Source organism: Esox lucius, chromosome 20 (genome assembly GCF_011004845.1).
Source record: "Esox lucius isolate fEsoLuc1 chromosome 20, fEsoLuc1.pri, whole genome shotgun sequence".
In the NCBI taxonomy this organism is placed as follows: domain Eukaryota; kingdom Metazoa; phylum Chordata; class Actinopteri; order Esociformes; family Esocidae; genus Esox; species Esox lucius.
Genome location: NC_047588.1, coordinates 28,924,897 through 28,943,711, shown reverse-complemented (window position 1 = coordinate 28,943,711; position 18,815 = coordinate 28,924,897). Strand labels below are relative to the sequence as shown.

At 41.5% G+C, this 18,815-nt stretch overlaps 1 protein-coding gene across 1 annotated transcript in view; it reads left to right on the top strand.

The window, feature by feature from the left end:
* Positions 1-298: 298 nt before the first annotated feature.
* kcnn3 (potassium intermediate/small conductance calcium-activated channel, subfamily N, member 3) overlaps positions 299-18,815 on the top strand; it is a 62,992-nt gene continuing 44,475 nt past the window's right edge. Inside the window, 6 exon segments of the mRNA XM_013139275.4 lie at positions 299-843; positions 1,569-2,167; positions 2,169-2,288; positions 2,290-2,339; positions 2,341-2,719; positions 18,309-18,404. Coding sequence (XP_012994729.1) covers positions 1,601-2,167; positions 2,169-2,288; positions 2,290-2,339; positions 2,341-2,719; positions 18,309-18,404 — 1,212 coding nt within the window. The 5' untranslated portion in view covers positions 299-843; positions 1,569-1,600.

Here is an 18,815-nt window from a genome sequence, read left to right as displayed (position 1 = left end):
GCTGATTAATAAATACATATCTGGTGTTAAACTAGTCCCTTACGTTAGGATGTCAGTTTCCCGGTCAGAGAAATAGATCTCCACAAGCCGTATTCGCCTATGATAATCATAATCGATAATAAAGGAATGGAATTAATGTTCTCATCATTGAAAGGATCAACAGAGAAATAACGTTGGGAGGGGTTGATCAAAATGTATTTGTAGTTTTCTTCCCGTGACTGTCCAATGAGAATTAGAAGGAGGATTGGAGGCGGAGAGCGAGCGAGAGAGAGAAGTTAAGAGAGAGACGGATTCGGAGAGACAGTGAATAAGCGCAAGAAAGAGTGAGTGAGCTCAAGAATGAGTGCCCTATTGAATAATATTTATCATGTGTAAACTACCTTTCTGCGTTTAACATTGCATAGCTTCATGAAGATTGCGAGTTGTCTACGGATTAAGTTGTTTTGATGACAATGCTGCCATAGATTTTCATATCTCTTGATTCATAAAATCATCATCATGAAATACATTTCTGCTCTATCATTTTTATGGACATTGGAAATAATCGATATACATGTCATCAATTGATTTCTGGACGGGCGGAGATTATGACTGATTGATTTTACAACGTAAAGGGAACATCTAGCGCCGAGGGGAGGAAACCTGTGAATTATTTGTGAGAAATCAAGCCGCTCAATCTCCTGTGAGGACCTGTTTCTGGACTAGCACCCAGAAGAACGGAAGCAAAGCGAAAGATGATGGAATGGCCGTGACAACATGAAAAAGAAAAAGTGTGGAGCTCTATTTTCATCCAGCCAGTGATTCAACACGACTGACCTGGGGGACAGAGGCGGAGATAGAAAGGTAGGAGAAGGAAGAGAGACAGACAGAGGAGAGGGAGGTTTTGGGGAGAAGAAGACAGAGAGAGCATGGTGTTATAGTGTGAGCTAATCTGTGAGATTATTTGAGTGGTGGTTCGAAAATGAATAATAGTCAATTGATGGAACGTTGCCATTCAAATCAATCGGATATAAACTCAGATTTGATTGAATCATGCTTTCTAGGGACACCTAAGTGTGCACCCAGTAAGGTAAATATTTAGAAATTATAATTGGTGAAAATAACATTTTGTATTTTTTATACATCTTTGACTTGTGCATATGTACATCCATGTAATTAGCTCTAATGAATTTTATTTAACAACTGATATAGCGCAGAAGACCTTTGTATGACAGAGATTGCTCGAAGGTGGGAGAAAGAGGGAGGGGAGATGTGAGGATGACAGGGACAGTTGACTCATTAGGGAAATGAATTACAGAAGTAAATATTCTTTTTAAATCTGATCAATACTATTTCCAACATTCTAACTTCCTGGACTCTTCCATCCATCTTCCTTTCTTAACAACCCCACCTATTAATTTAAACTTCTAATCCATCACATGACCCTATTTCCCTTCCTACATCTATCAATTTCATCCTCTTCATTTTACTAACTTAATTAAACTCCATCTCTCTGCTAATTCAAAGTGTTTTTTCTGAACTTTTCTTTGCATTTCCCTTCTTTTCTTCCTTATGTGACTGGTGGGTAGAAGAGTGGCCTGTCGCCCCCCTGGAACCCGCCATGGAGCCTCCTCCCTCTTTGAGCTTGGCTCTCTTGGGAGGCAGTGAGGACGAGGACCCGCGGTTCCCCCTCCCTCTGAGTGGAATCTCCCACCCCCCCATGATCGGCAACTACCCGGGATCGAACCACTCCAACCACATGGGGGGATCCAGCCTGGACCGGCTGAATGGGTCACCCACCACGCCTAGCATGCCACAGGCGTCCCTTCCCAAGCTGCCGCTCTCCTCAGTTGGTGGTCAACCCTTACCCCCCATCCCCAATGCCCTTCACCCAACCAGCACCCCTCTTTCGTCCTGCCTGGGCTCCCAACATAGCCTGAGTGGGGACAACTCCCCAGTCTACAACGCCCTCTTCTACTCCTCACATTCCCCCTCAATGGAGAGGGAGAGAGACAGGGACAGAGAGAGAGACAGGGACAGAGACAGGGACAGGGAGAGGGGGTGTAAGCACCGACAGGCCAGCCCACTGGTCCATCGGAGAGACAGCAACCCATTCACAGAGATCGCCATGAGCTCCTGTAAATACACAGGTGGCGTGATGAAACCTCTCAGTCGCCTCAGCGCCTCCAGACGCAACCTTATCGAATCCGACAGCGGCAGCGACACTAAAGAGGGCGGTGCGGCAGCCATTAGTGGGGCAACGGCCATTGGAGGACGGGACCGAGAAAGAGAGGCCCCACCTACTTCCTCATCCCTGCCATCCTCTAATCAACCAACCCAGAATCCTCCAGAGATTGTGATTTCATCTAAAGAGGACTCGCCGTATGCGAGGGGTTATGATATCACTGACTCATCCTCCAATCAGATGTCAATATACCATCAGAATCATGCTTTGGCGGAGAGTAGGGGGGGCTTGAGCAGTGCAGGGGGCACAGGAGGAGGGGGAGGGAGCAGTAGGCAGGGTGGGGTTGGAGGTGTTGGGGCCGTGGGGCCAAGGGGGAGCACCTCGAAGGCTTCTAGTTCTAAACGGAAGAACCAGAACATTGGTTATAAATTGGGCCACAGGAGAGCGTTGTTCGAAAAGAGGAAAAGACTAAGCGACTACGCGCTCATCTTTGGAATGTTTGGAATCGTCGTCATGGTGATTGAAACAGAGTTGTCCTGGGGCGTTTACAACAAGGTGAGCCAAAGGGGTGGGCATCATTTGATTCAGTGAGTGTGGTTTCAAATGGATATGTCCAGTGTCCCTGATAGGCGTGTTAGTGGGGGGTGGGTAGTGTTGGGACCAGTGGTAGGTGTGTTATTGGGCGGGGGTAGTGTTGGAACCAGTGTTAGGTGTGTTTGTGGGCGGGGGTAGTGTTGGGACCTGTGTTAGATGTGTTAGTGGGCAGGGGTAGTATTGGGGTCAGTGTTATGTGTGTTAATGGGTGGGGGTAGTGTTGGGGTCAGTGTTAGGTGCGTTAGTGGGTGGGGGTAGTGTTGGGGTCAGTGTTATGTGCGTTAGTGGGTGGGGGTAGTGTTGGGGTCAGTATTAGGTGCGTTAGTGGGCGGGGGTAGTATTTGGGTCAGTGTTAGGTGTGTTAGTGGGTGGGGGTTGTATTGGGGGAGTGTTAGGTGTGTTTGTGGGCGGGGGTAGTATTGGGGTCAGTGTTAGGTGTGTTAATGGGCGGGGGTAGTGTTGGGACCAGTGTTAGGTATGTTAAGTGAGCGGGGAGAGTGTTGGGACCAGTGATAGATATTTTGGGATCCTGGAGCCAAGTAAGTGGCTCAGCTGTTGTCTGATTGGTTGTGTGTTTGGGTCAGGCACCAGTAAGAAGGTACTGATTTCTCATTTCTCTGGGTAATGGGGAGTGTAATAAGACTAGCTGGACTGGCCTCTGGTGGTTGGTTTTTGTGTGTTTAGGTTGTTAGTACCATGGGCGTGTGTGTGTGAGAGTGAGTGAGTGAGTGTGTGACCCTTTGACAGACCAGAACAATTATTTTACAGTGGAAGATAATTGGGACCCCCTGTTATGGAGTGTCAGTAATCATGCGAGAGGTTTATGACTAAGTTGTAGTTTGAAGTTACTGTCAGTGTGTAGTTTCTAGTGTTAGTGTTTGTGTGGTTGTGTGTGAGTGTATATATACTGTTGCGTGTTAGTGTTGACTTGTGTTGACTTGTGTCTGACGTTTCTGTGCATCATAATCTCAGTGAAAATATGTCACTCACCACTCCTTCATCTACCCTCCCCACCTGACACATCCCCTGATTTCCCTCAGCTCTCTCCTCCCTCCCACCCTGTCTCTCATTCCCTTTCTCTCCTTCGCTCCTCCCTCTCTGTCTTGCTCCCTCTCCTTTCCTCCCTCTCTATCTTGCTTGCTCTCTCTTCCTCCATTTCTGTCTTTCTCCCTCCTCTCTTGCTTCATGTTTTTCTCCTTTCTTCCTTTTTGGTTGCCCTCTTTCTTTTGGTATTCTTAGTTTGAATGGCTTTCTTTCGGTCTCTTTTTATAGCCTGAAAGGAGCTGTCTCCACTCTTTATGCTGTCTCCGTCTGTGCTCCCCCCATTTCATCCAGTGGTGGGCGGTAAAACGGGGGGGGTGTGATCGGCAGTGAGAAGCGACAGAGGGAGAGACAGAGAAATGAAAGGCTGTAGAAAGTGAGAAATGGAAAGCAGATAATTTAAGGCTGATTTAAGATCTTATGTCAGCAACAAAGTATTCTGTCTTTGAATCCGGCTGCGTTCTTCATCGTAAGCGTTTGTTTAAGAAGTCAATTATAATTTCATAGACAGTGCATCTGAATATGCATTGGAGTGGACGGCCTCGCCTGTGTGTACATGTGAAAGTGTGCGCATGCATGTTTGTCTGTATGTGAATGTGTATGCGATTGTGAAATCAGTGTCACCAACCCAAGTAAAGTTGATGGATGAGTATTGATTCTAACAGGATTTGAGTGCAGGAGACACTATTACATTATGTTTTAATGTTGTACATCACATCGACTAAAGAGCAGGCCAGAGCATAAACACACTGATTTATAGACTAGAGCATAAACACACTGGTCCACAGACTAGAGCCTAAGCACACTTGCTACTAGACTAGAGCATAAACACACTGATTAACAGACTAGAGCACAAAAACACTCGTCAACAGACTAGAGCACAAAAACACTGGTCAATAGACTAGAGCATCAACACACTGATCAACAGACTAGAGCCAAAGCACACTGGCTAATAGGCTATAGCATAAACACACTGGTCAAGAAAATAGAGCATAAACAAGCTGGCTAAAAGACTAGAAAGAGTCCGGATATTGACTGAACTTACAGCTTATCATTCAGCTCCAGTTACAGCTAATGCATACAATTTAAGAAGCTGGATGGAGCAAACAACTCAGTAGTTGAAAGTACTCTTGTTTTCAGCAAGAGTCAGTGTTGAGAAGAAGACTACATAATGAACATAATAAACATAACAAGCATTAATTCACAAAGGCATCAGAACGGGTAGATGTAGTTATTTTAGGTACTCTTTGAAAAGTTAGGGTTTCAGATGTTTTCTGAAAAATGGCAGATTTTATTATCCTAATCTCAAGTGGATGTTGGTTCCACTGGGTGCAGGAAGAGTTTTAAGTTGGCATATGTGGAGCTGCCTTTCCATAGGTGTGGAACAACCAAAACCCTAGATGTGGCAGGACAAAGAGCTCGGATTTTGATGTAGGGTTTGAGTATTGCTTTTAGTAGAGAGGGGAAGCTCCCATTGCTGCTCAATAGACAAGAACTATGGCCTTGTAGCGAATGTAAACCTCAACTGCAAGCCAGTGGAGTCATCATAGAAGTGGGGTGATATGGGAGAACTTGGGAAGATTGAACACCAGCTGAGCCGTGGCATTCTAGAGAAGTAACTGGGGTTTTGGTGGCACATGCCGGGAGCCTTATCAACACTCAGTTGCAGTCACTGGATTAGCACATATGGCACTTCCTGTGAAGTCATAATCTACTAATGTTGTAAATCATGAACCTGCAGGTTTGCAGAGAACAACAAGGTGTGGTCTAGGGTCACACCAATTTTCTTTGCATACTGTGAGGGGGACACTGTGGTGTTGTCTACTGTTATGGACATATCATTGATTGGACAGTCCTTCCTTCAGAAGAAGAGCAGCTCCGTCTTGTCAAGGTAGAGCTTGAGGAGGTCGGCCGACCTCCAGGCAAATATGTCTGCCAGGCCCGCAGAGTTGCGTGTCACCACCTGGGTGTCAGTAGGGATAAGGAGAACAATAGTTTAGTGTCATCTCAATAGCAATGAAAGGAGACATGACAGTACAAACACACTAACTACCAGGCTATAGTACAAGTACGGTGAATGGGTGGGTGGTTGTATGGGCGGGTAGATGGTAAAGAGTGATGAGGTTTCTGCAGTGCTTTAAAACTGGTATTTGGGAACTCTTGAATGAACTTTCCCATTGATTACTGATAATTACTCACCCACGCACACTCTCTTCCCACACATACACACAAATACACATGCACAATTGCTCACTCTAACACATACACATTTACAGACACACACACACTCAAGTCTTGGGTTATGCTATCATAGCAGTGGGCAATGTCGGCAATGAAAGACAGAGACATACGCCTTTTCTCTGTATCACTCTGTTATCATGCCATCTCTCAATGTAGCCAATGTCACTGAGTAGGTTGTGACACTAGGTGATAATATTTCAGTCTAAGTATAATCTAGTGTTGGTGCGTTCGGTTGTGTGTGATGTAGGCTGCACATGTACAGTATGCATGGGAACATTATATGTGTATGTGTGTACATTTCTATATGTCTGTGTGTGTCTATTTGTGTGTGTGTGTGTTTGTAGGTACTGTATGTGTGTGGAGAATGCGTTCCTCTGTACGATCCTCTTCTCAGGGTGTCCAGTTGCCTAACGGAAAGGAGAAGTAAGACAGCGTATGTGTGTGTGGTTATGAACGCGCTGTTTCATATTGATTTATCATGCTTAAATATAACTTTGTTTGTGTTTTCCTCAAAATAGCATTGCCTATTAACTTCCAAGATCTCATGTTTTTGTTTTTACTGCTTGAAGGTTAATGTCAATGCTCTGATAACCTTGATTATTTTCATGTAGATATTCATTCATTCTCTCTGTGTAGTGTACACTGCACAGTAGACCAGATGCCTCATTGTAAACATCTTTGTATTTTTCTTTAATGTGACTTGATCCCGTAAAGGCAGTCTAACACAAAAGAAATATTCCCTTTTCATAGCTCTCTAAAGAATTCTCTATTCCACAGCCCATGTCTTACCCATTCATGCAGAGCGTTGTCAGATTGTGTTCTAGTAGGTTCCAGCTGCTTTGACCAGAGCTATACATTCCAGGTTTTTGTTGTGTTCCTCCTTTTTCCTCCTTTTAATACATCGTCAATATAGGTATGAAATTGTGAAGCAATAACAGATTAATTTTCATTCATGCAATTATATATTTTAATTTCAAACCCCAATTTTTTTGTTATGCCAGTGAACTATTCGTTTTAAACATAGTCTTTGTGGCCCAGGATCAGTGATTTCGAGAGGGTCTTCACAAGAACCTTGTTGCACCCTTACAGTACTGTAGGAAGACTTTCTCACTTTTTAGTTTGGAGTTTAAGAGGATACATTTAGTTATTTTCTTAAAAACAGAGACTGTTTTGATGAGATAAGGAAAGGTCAGGGATGAAGAAAAGTTAGGTCAGCTTCCAGAGTATGCTTTATTGACTAAGACAAGAGCAGACATAAAAGACAACAAAGTAAGCAGACAAGAATGATTCATGGGAGAAAAATCTAGTATGATTCCACTTTCATAAAATCTTAATCTCTTTTTATACCTAATATGGCATTACCCTGTGTTTTGCAATAATTGGTTACAGGAAAACGTTTTGGTATAGACTTGCAATAGACGGATCGGCCGACTACATTTTGCCTAAGCGCACTGTGTAGAATCCTGCCTCTAACGTCTACGGGACAATACCAGCTCCTCCTCCTCCCTCCCTAATGAGACCATGACAGTAGTAACTAGTCCCCGTGGTTTTTAGGTTTAGGGAATAGTACTGCAAATGTCTAAAGCAAGTATGAGGACACAACAAGTCAATGCATACCGATAGATGGACTGGCAATATAGTTTAAATCTGGAATATCTCAGCCACTCAGAACAGTTTTCTTTAACCATTAGTTTAAAACCTTAAATGCAGATGTCTTCTAGTCATTTATGCTTGTATTTATGCTAGTAGTGTAGTAAACATCTTACATATAACCCCTTTAACTATTACCAAAGAGATTTTAGCAAGTGAACACAGAATAGGCCCGTCGCTGACTTTCAGAAGAGCATACACCCTGGATAAGACTCAATGTTTTCTCACAAAGACTGAATTATTCTTGGAACCACCTGCAGCATGACTTCTCATTCTATAACTTTCTGAGAAAGTCACTGTTCATATAACCTTGTCCCCATGCTATTGTGTACAGCGTAGAGTAAGCCTTGAACACCTTCCAATTAAAGTGGGCATTGTGGGTGGGACTTCTAAGGTTTTTGTCATCAGTAAATGGCTTCTAGGCTAACAAAGAACATATTATTGGGCAGACTAGATTTGATGCAGTACAACGTTAGCTAGCTAACTATAATGAGGTTACTGGGGTGCTGTATGAGTTAGCTAACGTTAGCTTTGCTAATGATAATACTGCCAAATAATTTTGATGACATGATGATGAAGGCAAAGTTGTTTTTACTTAATACACTTTAGCAGTGTAATGTAGACCAGTAATTAGCCCAGAACATGCTACCAAGTTGCAGAGCGGCAGTCTGTGAAGGTTTCTTTAACACATTTGCTGTATATCCTTTATTGCTGTTACTGCGTACAATCAATCAATCAGTCAATCAATCAAATGTATTTATAATGCCCTTTTTACATCAAATGTTGTCACAAAGTGCTTTTACAAAACACCCAACCTGAAACTCAAAGAAGCAAGCAACAATAGGGTTGATGTACAGTGGCTAGGAAAAAAACACAAAGCGGCCAAAACTTAGGAAGCCACCTAGAGAGGAACCAGACTCGGAGGGGTGACCAATCCTCTTCTTGCTGTGCCAGGTGAACATTTTAAGAGTACTAATTGTAGTAATTAATAAATGCATGTGGGCTGTGTCCAGAGTCTATAAAACCTAATCCAGGTCAGAAGCATGACCAGATGGACAAGGACAGGTACAACCCGGGGAGAGGAATGGTGAGCAGAGTGGCAGCTGGAATCATCAGGTACAGACCTAATTGAGGTGAACAAAAACAATCCCAAATTTCTCTTCGATACAGTTACAAAGTTAACAAAAAAGCAAAGCTCAACAAGTGAAGTGGGTCTTCCCTTTAGTTGTTATGAATACATGAACTATTTTGATGAAAAGATCATCACCATTAGAAAACAAATAACTGACTCCTCTTTAAGTAGTTATGGTCCTCAAAATCTCAGTTGTCCTGAGAATGTCCTGAACCACCCTGACCAGGTGTCAATGGGGACACTTACATTTTTTTATACTGTATTGCTCGACACATTTACTAAATTTGTAATGAGTTCTAAACCCACAAACTCTCAGCTAGACCCGATTCCAACAAAATTACTTAAGGAGCTATTTCCTGTGCTAGGTCAGCCAATGCTGAACATAATAAATTGCTCCCTTTCCTCCGGATGCGTACCAAACTCACAAAAAATAGCGGAAATTAAGACTCTTCTAAAATAATCTAATCTGGATCCCGACATATTAAACAATTATAGGCCAATATCGAACCTCCCGTTCCTCTCAAAAAATGTGTTTCCCAACAACTGAATGCCTTCCTGAAAACAAATAACATTTATGAAATGCTCCAGTCCATTTCAGACCCCATCATAGTACTGAAACTGCACTTGTGAAGGTAACAAATGACCTTCTGATGGCCTTAGACAAAGGTACTGCATCTGTTCTGTTGCTTCTTGATTTTAGTGCTGCTTTTGATACTATTGATCACTCCCTTCTTTTAGAGAGACTGGAAACCCATATTGGGTTACTTGGACATGATCTCGTCTGGTTTAAATATTTTTTATCTGAAAGATATCAGTTTGTTAGTGTGGAAGGCATATCCTCTGACAAGTCAAAGATATGTTTTTGGTGTTCCTCAAGTCAAAGATATGTTTTGGGCCCATTATTGTTCTCACTATATATGCTGCCTCTGGGTGATGTAATCCGAAAATCACAATGTAAATTTTCCTTACACTGGCTGCCTTTTAGGGTTAGGGCTGATTTTAAGGTTTTATTGTTAAATTTTAAATCAATACATGGACTTGCTCCTACTTACCATGCTGAAATGATCCAACCATACATACCTACACGTAACCTACGATCGCAAGATGCAGGCCTTTTAATTGTAACTAGAATTTCTAAACGAACAGCCGGAGGCAGGGCCTTTTCTCATAGAGCTCCAGTACTGTGGAATGATCTGCCAATTAAGGTTAGAAATGCAAACTCAGTGCAAACTAGTGTCTACTAAAAACTCATCTCTACAGCACGGTTTATAATTAGGTGTAGCCTGGCCCGGGGGTGTGAAGGTGACAAGATGGATTGATACTGTCCACCCATGCATCAAAAGTGTCTTCTGAAATGTTTTTACATTTTTTAAGTGAGCCCAACAGCTCTACATGTGGATCATAAACAACAACTTAGCAGACACGTACAGGGAAGTGTGTGGTGGAAGATTTGCCAATTGACTAATGAGTCAGCAGTTTCATTAATTTCATTAGTTTAGTTAGTTTTATTACTTTCATTAGTTTCATCACTTTCATCGTTTCAGCAGTTTCTCACTAAAAACACGTAATCTGAGGCTGGAGCCTTACATCATACATCACACCGACAGCAGTGTGTATGATTTATGTTCCACAAGTGTTCTTGGCATGAGCACCAAGGTATTTTATAGCTTGATGGCAAGAAGCAGAAAATAGCTGTTGTACATTCACATTTTAAATAGAATAAGTAATTTTGAAATGAGTGACTTACTGGGAGATCCACTTGCTGCGAAGTTACTTCTAGCAGAGCCAATCAGGTTTTGATGCTAAATGTCCTGGTGCTTGTTAGAGCTTATGACACAGACCTTAAAACCAAGAGCCTTAAGACAGGAAAACAGGCACATTTCATCATAAGATCCACCACCATACATTGCAGTGGGAATGAGGTTATTTTCTGCATACACATCCTTCTTTTGATACCAAACCCATGGCTTGTGTGTGTCCAAATAGCTCTATTCATGTTTATTTGACCATAGCACCCAGTTGCAGCCAAGTGCAATAACATTTTTGACTGAAATGTTTTAAGGCAATGCTTCCAAATAACTGTGGATGTGGTAACCCCCTTCTCTTTTGTTCCCTAAATCATGTTTTCCACTCTGGTTTTGTACCCATCACCAAATCAGGAATGTCAGCAGCAAACTTTTTCATTTTCCCATGGTAATATTATGAATGTGTTTTTCATCTGTTACTTCTTTAGTACAACTCACTAAAATGGGAAGCCTAGAAAGCCATAATACTGTCGCTTATGATTCTTCTTGTAAAGAACTATATTTACAAGTAGAATGTGAATGCAGATTTAGTTTTGTTTGACTTTGTTTATAGGAATACATGAAGTTGTCAATTTTGACAACCTGTTTGAAAATAAATACTGCTCACACCGCTTACTCTGCGCAATTTTATTAGTAAAACATTATATATATTTCCCGTACATTAACACATACAATATTGTTCATTACCTGGGTTATTTATTGTATAGAGAGCTTTTGCTCAACTTAATCAATGTTGTCAATGCTTTTGTAGATGACTATATGTACAGCAAATAAAGCAAAGGCCTCAACATACTTCCCTGGGGGATCTCCTTTGGGGAATCCAGAATTACTACCAAAACCAGTTTTCAGTTTATAAAATATCAATGTATTGTACAATAAAATATTAATATCAAATGCTTTTTGTAGGTCAAGAATTATCACTACATTATCATACAAAGGCTGCTTTTGTCCATATGATGTCTAGTAGTAAACAAGTGTCAGTAGAATAAAAGCAGTCTAAAGTTCATAGAAAATGTTATGCACAGTTAACTTCCGCATCTGTTCGTTCAGGGCTCTTTTTAAACTGTTTGATAACACAGTCAACACTGGTCTAATTTTGTTCACCTTTGTGTACTTCTGTTGGATATTTTTCATGTTTCAACTGCTGCTGCACCTTTCTATGTGGTATGGACACGTTGACGATGTGTGTTAAAATGATCTGCAGCAACACTCTACACTCAATACAATGGTTTTCAAAGGGACCAGAGCATTGGTTGATCAAACAGTTGCTGGAGACGGTGTTAAAGTTTACAACCCGAGTGACTTCCTCTGGCCTTACCAGCTGTAATGGTGAGAATCTCTGATATTGATTTTATGAGTGGGTTAGCTCGCCAGCCCACCGGGCCCAATGTCTGTGTCTATCTGAGAATAACTACGGTTTTTAAACACATGGGACATATCGCCTGTCACTGTCGGATCAATAGATTATCTTCACAGCCTGCTAAGAAGACCCTCACTCACCCTCAGGGGTGGCCATCTTGAAATTCTGCGCTCTGCTGTGATGAAGCGTCTATTTTGAGGGAATGCACAGCTGTCATTCACATCACCTGTCACACGCCTCCCTAAACACATACTCACACGCACGTAGCCAATGAAATTTGGAGGGTAATCAGGGTGTGTTGCTCATTTTGTAAATGGTTGCTACTCATATAAGGATCTGTACATAGCTAGACAGGTCTGACTTCTTCATCTGATAGCCACTGAGCTGCTCAGCCACTGAGCTGAGAAAGGTTGTCTCACCAACAGCATACCTCAATAAGCATTGTTGTTTAAGAGGTTTGTTTGATGCTAATGACAATGGGTTTTTCTAGCATGTTGAATGAGCCGGATATTGTTTTTGTGGGGGGAGGCCAGAGAGAGGTGCTAATTTTGGAGTCGGGCTTCTCATTTGACTACATGGAACAGGCCTTGGCTGACAAGCGGCTTATATATCAGCCCTTCCTATTATACATGAACAGCCTTGTTTATTAGTGCAAGCTTGGGATGGTGATATGGAGGAGTTTTGGCTGTATTCACTGGCTGACAGCACATAGCCTTCAGACATACATAAGGGAGAAGTGGCTACTGAGGTACTGCCGAGTCAGCGGTCAACGGCAGCCATGTTTTGTGGGGAAGGAGGTGCAGTCTGATCTTGCATACAGAGACCTTTGAATATTTGAGTCCTTGAATGGACATTTTATTTTGCAGTTGGGGCTTACATCAGCCCCTAACAACCACACACACCCCTCCTCTATGTGTTGTGACGTGTCCCACTGAGGTTGCATAGTGTGGATATCTCTGTGTTGTCATTCAAGCCATGGCAGCACCTGTCTTTAGGTGTTTGTGGGATACTTACTGTCGGTATGTGCTAACTGTACTGGTGTGCTTATGTGTGAGTAATTGGGTGTAGAGATGTGTAATGGGGTGTATCGGTGTGTAATCAAGTGTGTGTGTGTCTGTCACTGTGTAATTGAATGTGTTTGTCTGCTTGTATTTGAGTGTGTGTGTGTGTTTGTGTTTGTGTGTGTGTGAGTCTGTTTGTGCCCACTGTGTGTTTGTGTCTGCATGTGTGTGCCTGTCGGTCTGTCTGTCTGTGTTTGTGTGTGTGCATGCCTGTCTGTCTGTCTGATTGTGTGTGTTAGCCTGTCTGTCAGTTTGTCTGTGTGTCTGATTAGTATGCGTGCATTTATATTTGTGTGTGTGTGTGTGTTTATGAGGTAACACAGTTCTTCTGTCTGTTGTGTGTTTCTCTGGAGACTGATTGCAGTGAAGCTTCATTTTGACAGGGAGAGACCCAAAGGGCCCACAGACACACACTGGAAAACAATGTCTCAAATTTAAAAGTGGGAAACCATGTTTCAAATGGAAAAGTGGGAAACCATGTTTTAAACAGAGGGAGTATTGTCATAAATCATCTATGTGGGACTAAGGTTTTGACAAACATATTATCCAAAGTTGGTAAATCAATGGGGATTAAACGTACCAACTAGGCAACAAGACGAAGTGACAGCAGTCTTCTTACGGTACGTGTTTCCCTTAGTGGGATGGAACATTGTGCCTTATTGATTAAATAACAGTGTAAACAAATTTGCCACTATGATAAAAAAAAATCCGCACACCTGAAAAAATTATGTAATGTCTGATCTTTCCCTTTATTGTTAATAAAATATAGATTTGATTCTAGTGATATACAGAAAGGTTATGTTATAGACATGGTTAGAAAACAAATATCAAACCACAAATAATGAAAATGTTACTAGATTTATACATCTATCAAACTCACTTGACATAAACTCAGCGAGGATAATGTCACAAGGCCCAACAGCTCTGAAAAACTAGACAGAACTACAGTTGTGCTCAAACGTTTGTATATCTTTGGAGAATTGGTAATATATGTACCATTTGTAAAGAAAACATGAGAGAGCAGGCAAAACATGTTTTATTTCTTAACAGAATGGCACAATCATAAAACAAAACATGGCTACAAAGAATAAAATTAACTGACCCCTGTTCAAAAGTCTGCATACCCTTAGTTCTTAATACTGTGTATTGCCCCCTTTAGCATTAATGACTGCGTGCAGTCTTTGTAAAAGTGGTCTATGAGGCCCCGAATTCTTGCAGGTGGTATAACTGCCCATTAGTCTTGGCAAAATGCCTCCAGGTCAAGCGTCTTTTGGTCGTCTTGCATGGACCATTTGAGATATCCCCAGAGTGGCTAGATGATGTTAAGGTCAGGCAACTGTGATGGCCGCTCCAGAACATTCACCTTTTTCTGCTGTAACCACTGGAGTGTCAACTCGGCCTTGTGCTTAGGGTCATTGTCATGCTGGAAAGTCCAAGGGCGTCCCATGCGCAGCTTTCGTGCAGAAGAATGCAAATTGTCTGCCAGCATTTTCTGATAACATGCTGGTTTCATCTTGCCATACATTTTTACAAGATTCCCCGTGCCATTAGAGCTCATACACCCCCGGCTCAGTGAGCCGCCACCATGCTTCACAGTGGAGATGGTATTCTGTTCACAACAGGCCTTGTTGACGCCTCTCCAAACATAGAGCTTATGGTGGTGACCGTAAAGCTCTATTTTCATCTCGTCACTCCAAATTACAGTGTGCCAGAGGCTGTGAGGCAAGTCAAGGTGTTTTGGGGCATATTGTAACCAGGCTTTTTGGCGCAGTAAAGTCTTCTTTCTGGCAACTCAACTCGACTCATTTTTGTTCAGGTATTGTCGTATTGTGCTCCATTGAAACAAGGCGGACCTGTATTGCTTCTGAGGTTGCCAGTGGATTTTTCTTTGTTTTGGCTAAAATCTTTCTTGGGTTACCTGACCTTGGCTTGGTATCAAGAGATCCCAGAATTTTCCACTTCTTAATAAGTAATTGAACAGTACTGACTGACATTTGTAAGGCTTTGGATATCTTTTTGTATCCTTTTCCATCTTTATATAGTTCCATTACCTTGTTACGCAGGTCTTTTGAAAGTTATTTTCTGCTCTATATTTGGCCCGCTCAGTGCATCCACATGAGAGCTAACAAACTAATGGACTATTTACACACAAACACTAATTGCAATTTAATAAGCCATTTTAACCTGTGTGTGTCACCTTGTGTGTGTGTGTATAACAAGGCAAAACATTCAAGGGTATGTAAACTTTTGATCATGGCCATTTGGGTGATTTCTGTTATCTTTATGATTTAGAAAGGAGCCAAACAACTATGTGATAATAAATGGCTTCATATGATCACTATCCTTAAATAAAAGACAGTTTTTTTGCATGATCAGTCATATTTTCAAAATCAATGCCAGAATTTCACAATTTCTGCCAGGGTATGCACATTTATGAGCACAACTGTATGTTAAATAATAAAATAACAAAAAACAGTGAAAGTGTTATTTCACAGCAAAAATAAAAAAAAGATTTACTGTCACATTTTATGTGATACATTTGAGTCACGGGTTCACAATCTTAGCATTTCTGACATCTCTGCCAAGACATGAGGAAACATCAGTCCCTGGGGCGCTAGTATGTGTAGGTGTGCAAGAGCAACACTACTGACGAGAGAACTCATTCATCATTCGAAGCACTAAGGCGTGTGGTACCTTTTCACAGACAGGAGTTTCAGAGACAACGATACCACAACGTTATCTTTTGTGATAGCTCAGAAAACAATTACAAATGTTGATGCTGGCTTAACTAGCAAAAGAGGAACACAGGCTGCATGCTATTTCCTCGTGTCTTGCCAGAGATTTTGGAAATAGTATGATTGTATTACATTTAATGTCTATATTATATATTTTATCTCAGCTGACATTGTGAAGCAGAGGATCACTGGTTTGTTGGCAATGTGTGACAGTCAGATGGTGGAGTAAAAGGCATTGAGTCAGGGTAGCTATTAAAGATGCATAATGTCCATTACACTATTTGGCTAAAAACATTTCCCCCTAATGTTTAATATTCTAGATGACATCAGCCTTATGTCTCAAGTCTTTGGAAGAAGAACCCTTTTGTGAAAGTTTAAGGAGTAATTTCATTCAAATTTAACCTAATAACTGTTACCCTCAACCTAACTCTGAGCTCATGGGGACCTGAGAAATGTCCTCAGGAGATCAAATGTTCCTAGTTTTTACTTTCTGTACAGTACAGCCTTTACACACACACACACACACACCAACAAGTTGTCACATGTCCCTTTGTTTCTCCAGGGTCTATGTGATCTCATAGAGTTATGCCATATTGTGACACAATGGCATGTGGGCATTGTGTCGGTTATCTAATGCCCAAGTCAGTACATTTTATTCCATTTGCTGGACCTTTTCGTAGTTATTCTGACTAAACTAGGAATTCGTCCACTTGATTATATAGGCTTACAATGTTATTCAACGCATTTATTTATTATTATTTATTCGCATTTATTAAAAATCACAATATTTTCTTTGTCATTCTTCAAACATATCCTAGTGAGTACGAATGATTTAGAACACAGTAGCTGTACGCTGCTATAGTCACCTTAATACGAAAGTTCTTTTTTCCAAACCCAACATGTAAACACGTTAACGTAAACAAGAATGTGAATTTGTTTTGGTCAGGCTCAAGGGAACATTTTAAAAAATGTGGTTCATTGCTTCATGCTACGTTAACAAAATGTGTTGACTTATGCGTTCAAGTATTGCCGCATACGTAGCATGCATTGGCATGCATATGGGACACGGATTGGGCTGCCAGACTGGGAAACATGTATTCGGCAAGGCTGTCAAACTCAATCAAAGCAAAACAACATGAAACTGTATCTGGTGTATGTGTGGATGTACATATACTCTTCTAGTTATCATTAATATTTGTCTAACATTTTACTGTGCTTGTACATTGGACGTTTCCCCTTTGCATAGTATTTTATGCTAGCTTTTGCTTTGGGTAATTTGTTGTCGATCTCTAAAAGCAAAAGCCAGACTACATTTGAGCAGACTAGGACTGTGACATTTGTGTGTGCACGTTTGCCTTGGCAGTGAGCCATGAAAGAGGGGAAAAAAAGCTCTAACGGTGCAATCAAAGTTAAATATTCAAGTGCATCAGGCTGTAATTTCCCATTAATAAAATGACTCAGCTGTTTTTATATAACTGCATGTGTCCTACAGTACCCTGGGCATTCATAGGCCTACTACCAGAATGCATACTTAAATAATATTTTGACAGCTAGGATGACATTTTCTGCAATTGGCGACAGCAATGCCCTGTTGTAATGGAAGTCCTGGCTCCCAGTTGATGTATCTTATATACAAGAAGGACACACCAAGGACTACTTTAGAACCTTATTAATACAAGGTAGATTGATACAGTTATTGAAATGTATTAAAACTAATGCATCTCAAATGTAGTCATAAACATTAACAACCATTGTTGGCAAGCAGTAAATTGTGAAAAGAAATGTACTTGTCCGGTCTCTGTCAAATGCAAGCTGGACAAGCAGCTTTTCGTTGATTAAACCTACTGTGTCTACGGTTGCTGAAATGGCTAATGTTCTTCAGGGTGACACAGCTGACAAAGGATGGCGATTTCACTTTGTTAACAAAGTATAAGAACAATGTAAGAATTTACAAATTGATCACTGGTTCTGTTTTTTTCTATCCATGAATAAAAATACAAACAGTAGACAAAGGTACAGCAGAAAACATGCCAAGACTTCAAAGCCCGGCCAGTAGAGCAAGGCCTGATGGCATCAACATTAAGCCGACAACACATTTAAACCTTTGGTCAGGTAAGGATTAGGTTAGTGGCACCAGGCAGAGTAACATTTCCCACACTACCTGTTGGAACTGTACAGTGCATTGACGCTTGGGATTTCTGAGGGACTTAGTAATGGGACGGGCCTCCTCAGGAACGCTTTGGTCCATGGGCCTTGTGTTTGCTCCATGTTTAATGGAATCATTTGTGATCCGACATCATTTCTTTTGCAGATACAGGAAACCAAAACTCAACAGCGTCACTCAAACTGTGAAACAACCTTTCAGGTTAAGTTAAGGGATTAAACCAGAAACTAAAAACTCTGACACTGTTGTTTAGTGCAGACGTAATGGAGAGTTAAGGTTGGTGGTATGATGGCGTTTAACTGTGTGTGTGTGTGTGTGTGTGTGTGTGTGTGTGTGTAAACGTTGTGTTTTCTCTCCTCAGAGTTCCATGTACTCTTTGGCCTTGAAGTGTCTGATCAGCCTGTCTACTGTGATCCTGCTGGGTCTCATCGTAGCCTACCACGCACGAGAAGTCCAGGTAAAACGCACACCTCCCACACCGCCCGGCCACTCTACCCACGCTGACGTAATCCGTCACAAGGACCTTCATGCTTCATCACCTCTGTTTGGCCGTTCGTCATGGTGTTGTGGTACAATGTTGTGGTCATTTAGCAGGCACATCTATATCCAAGTTTTTTACAGTAAACATACATTCTGTACACATGCAGAAATCCAATACACTTGCAAAAAATACAACAGCGAGTTGGTGTTTTTTAGTCCCGGACTAGTTTTTAGTAATAATCTCTTTCTGAGAAACTCACCATGAATATTAATCTGAGGGTATTACTTGTTCTTGTTTTGAAGTAGGGTTCAGCTATTTCCCTTCTAGCTATTCCAAATTGGAATGCCCCTGTCATGTAGAGGCAAAACAGAAAGATTGATTCTTCTT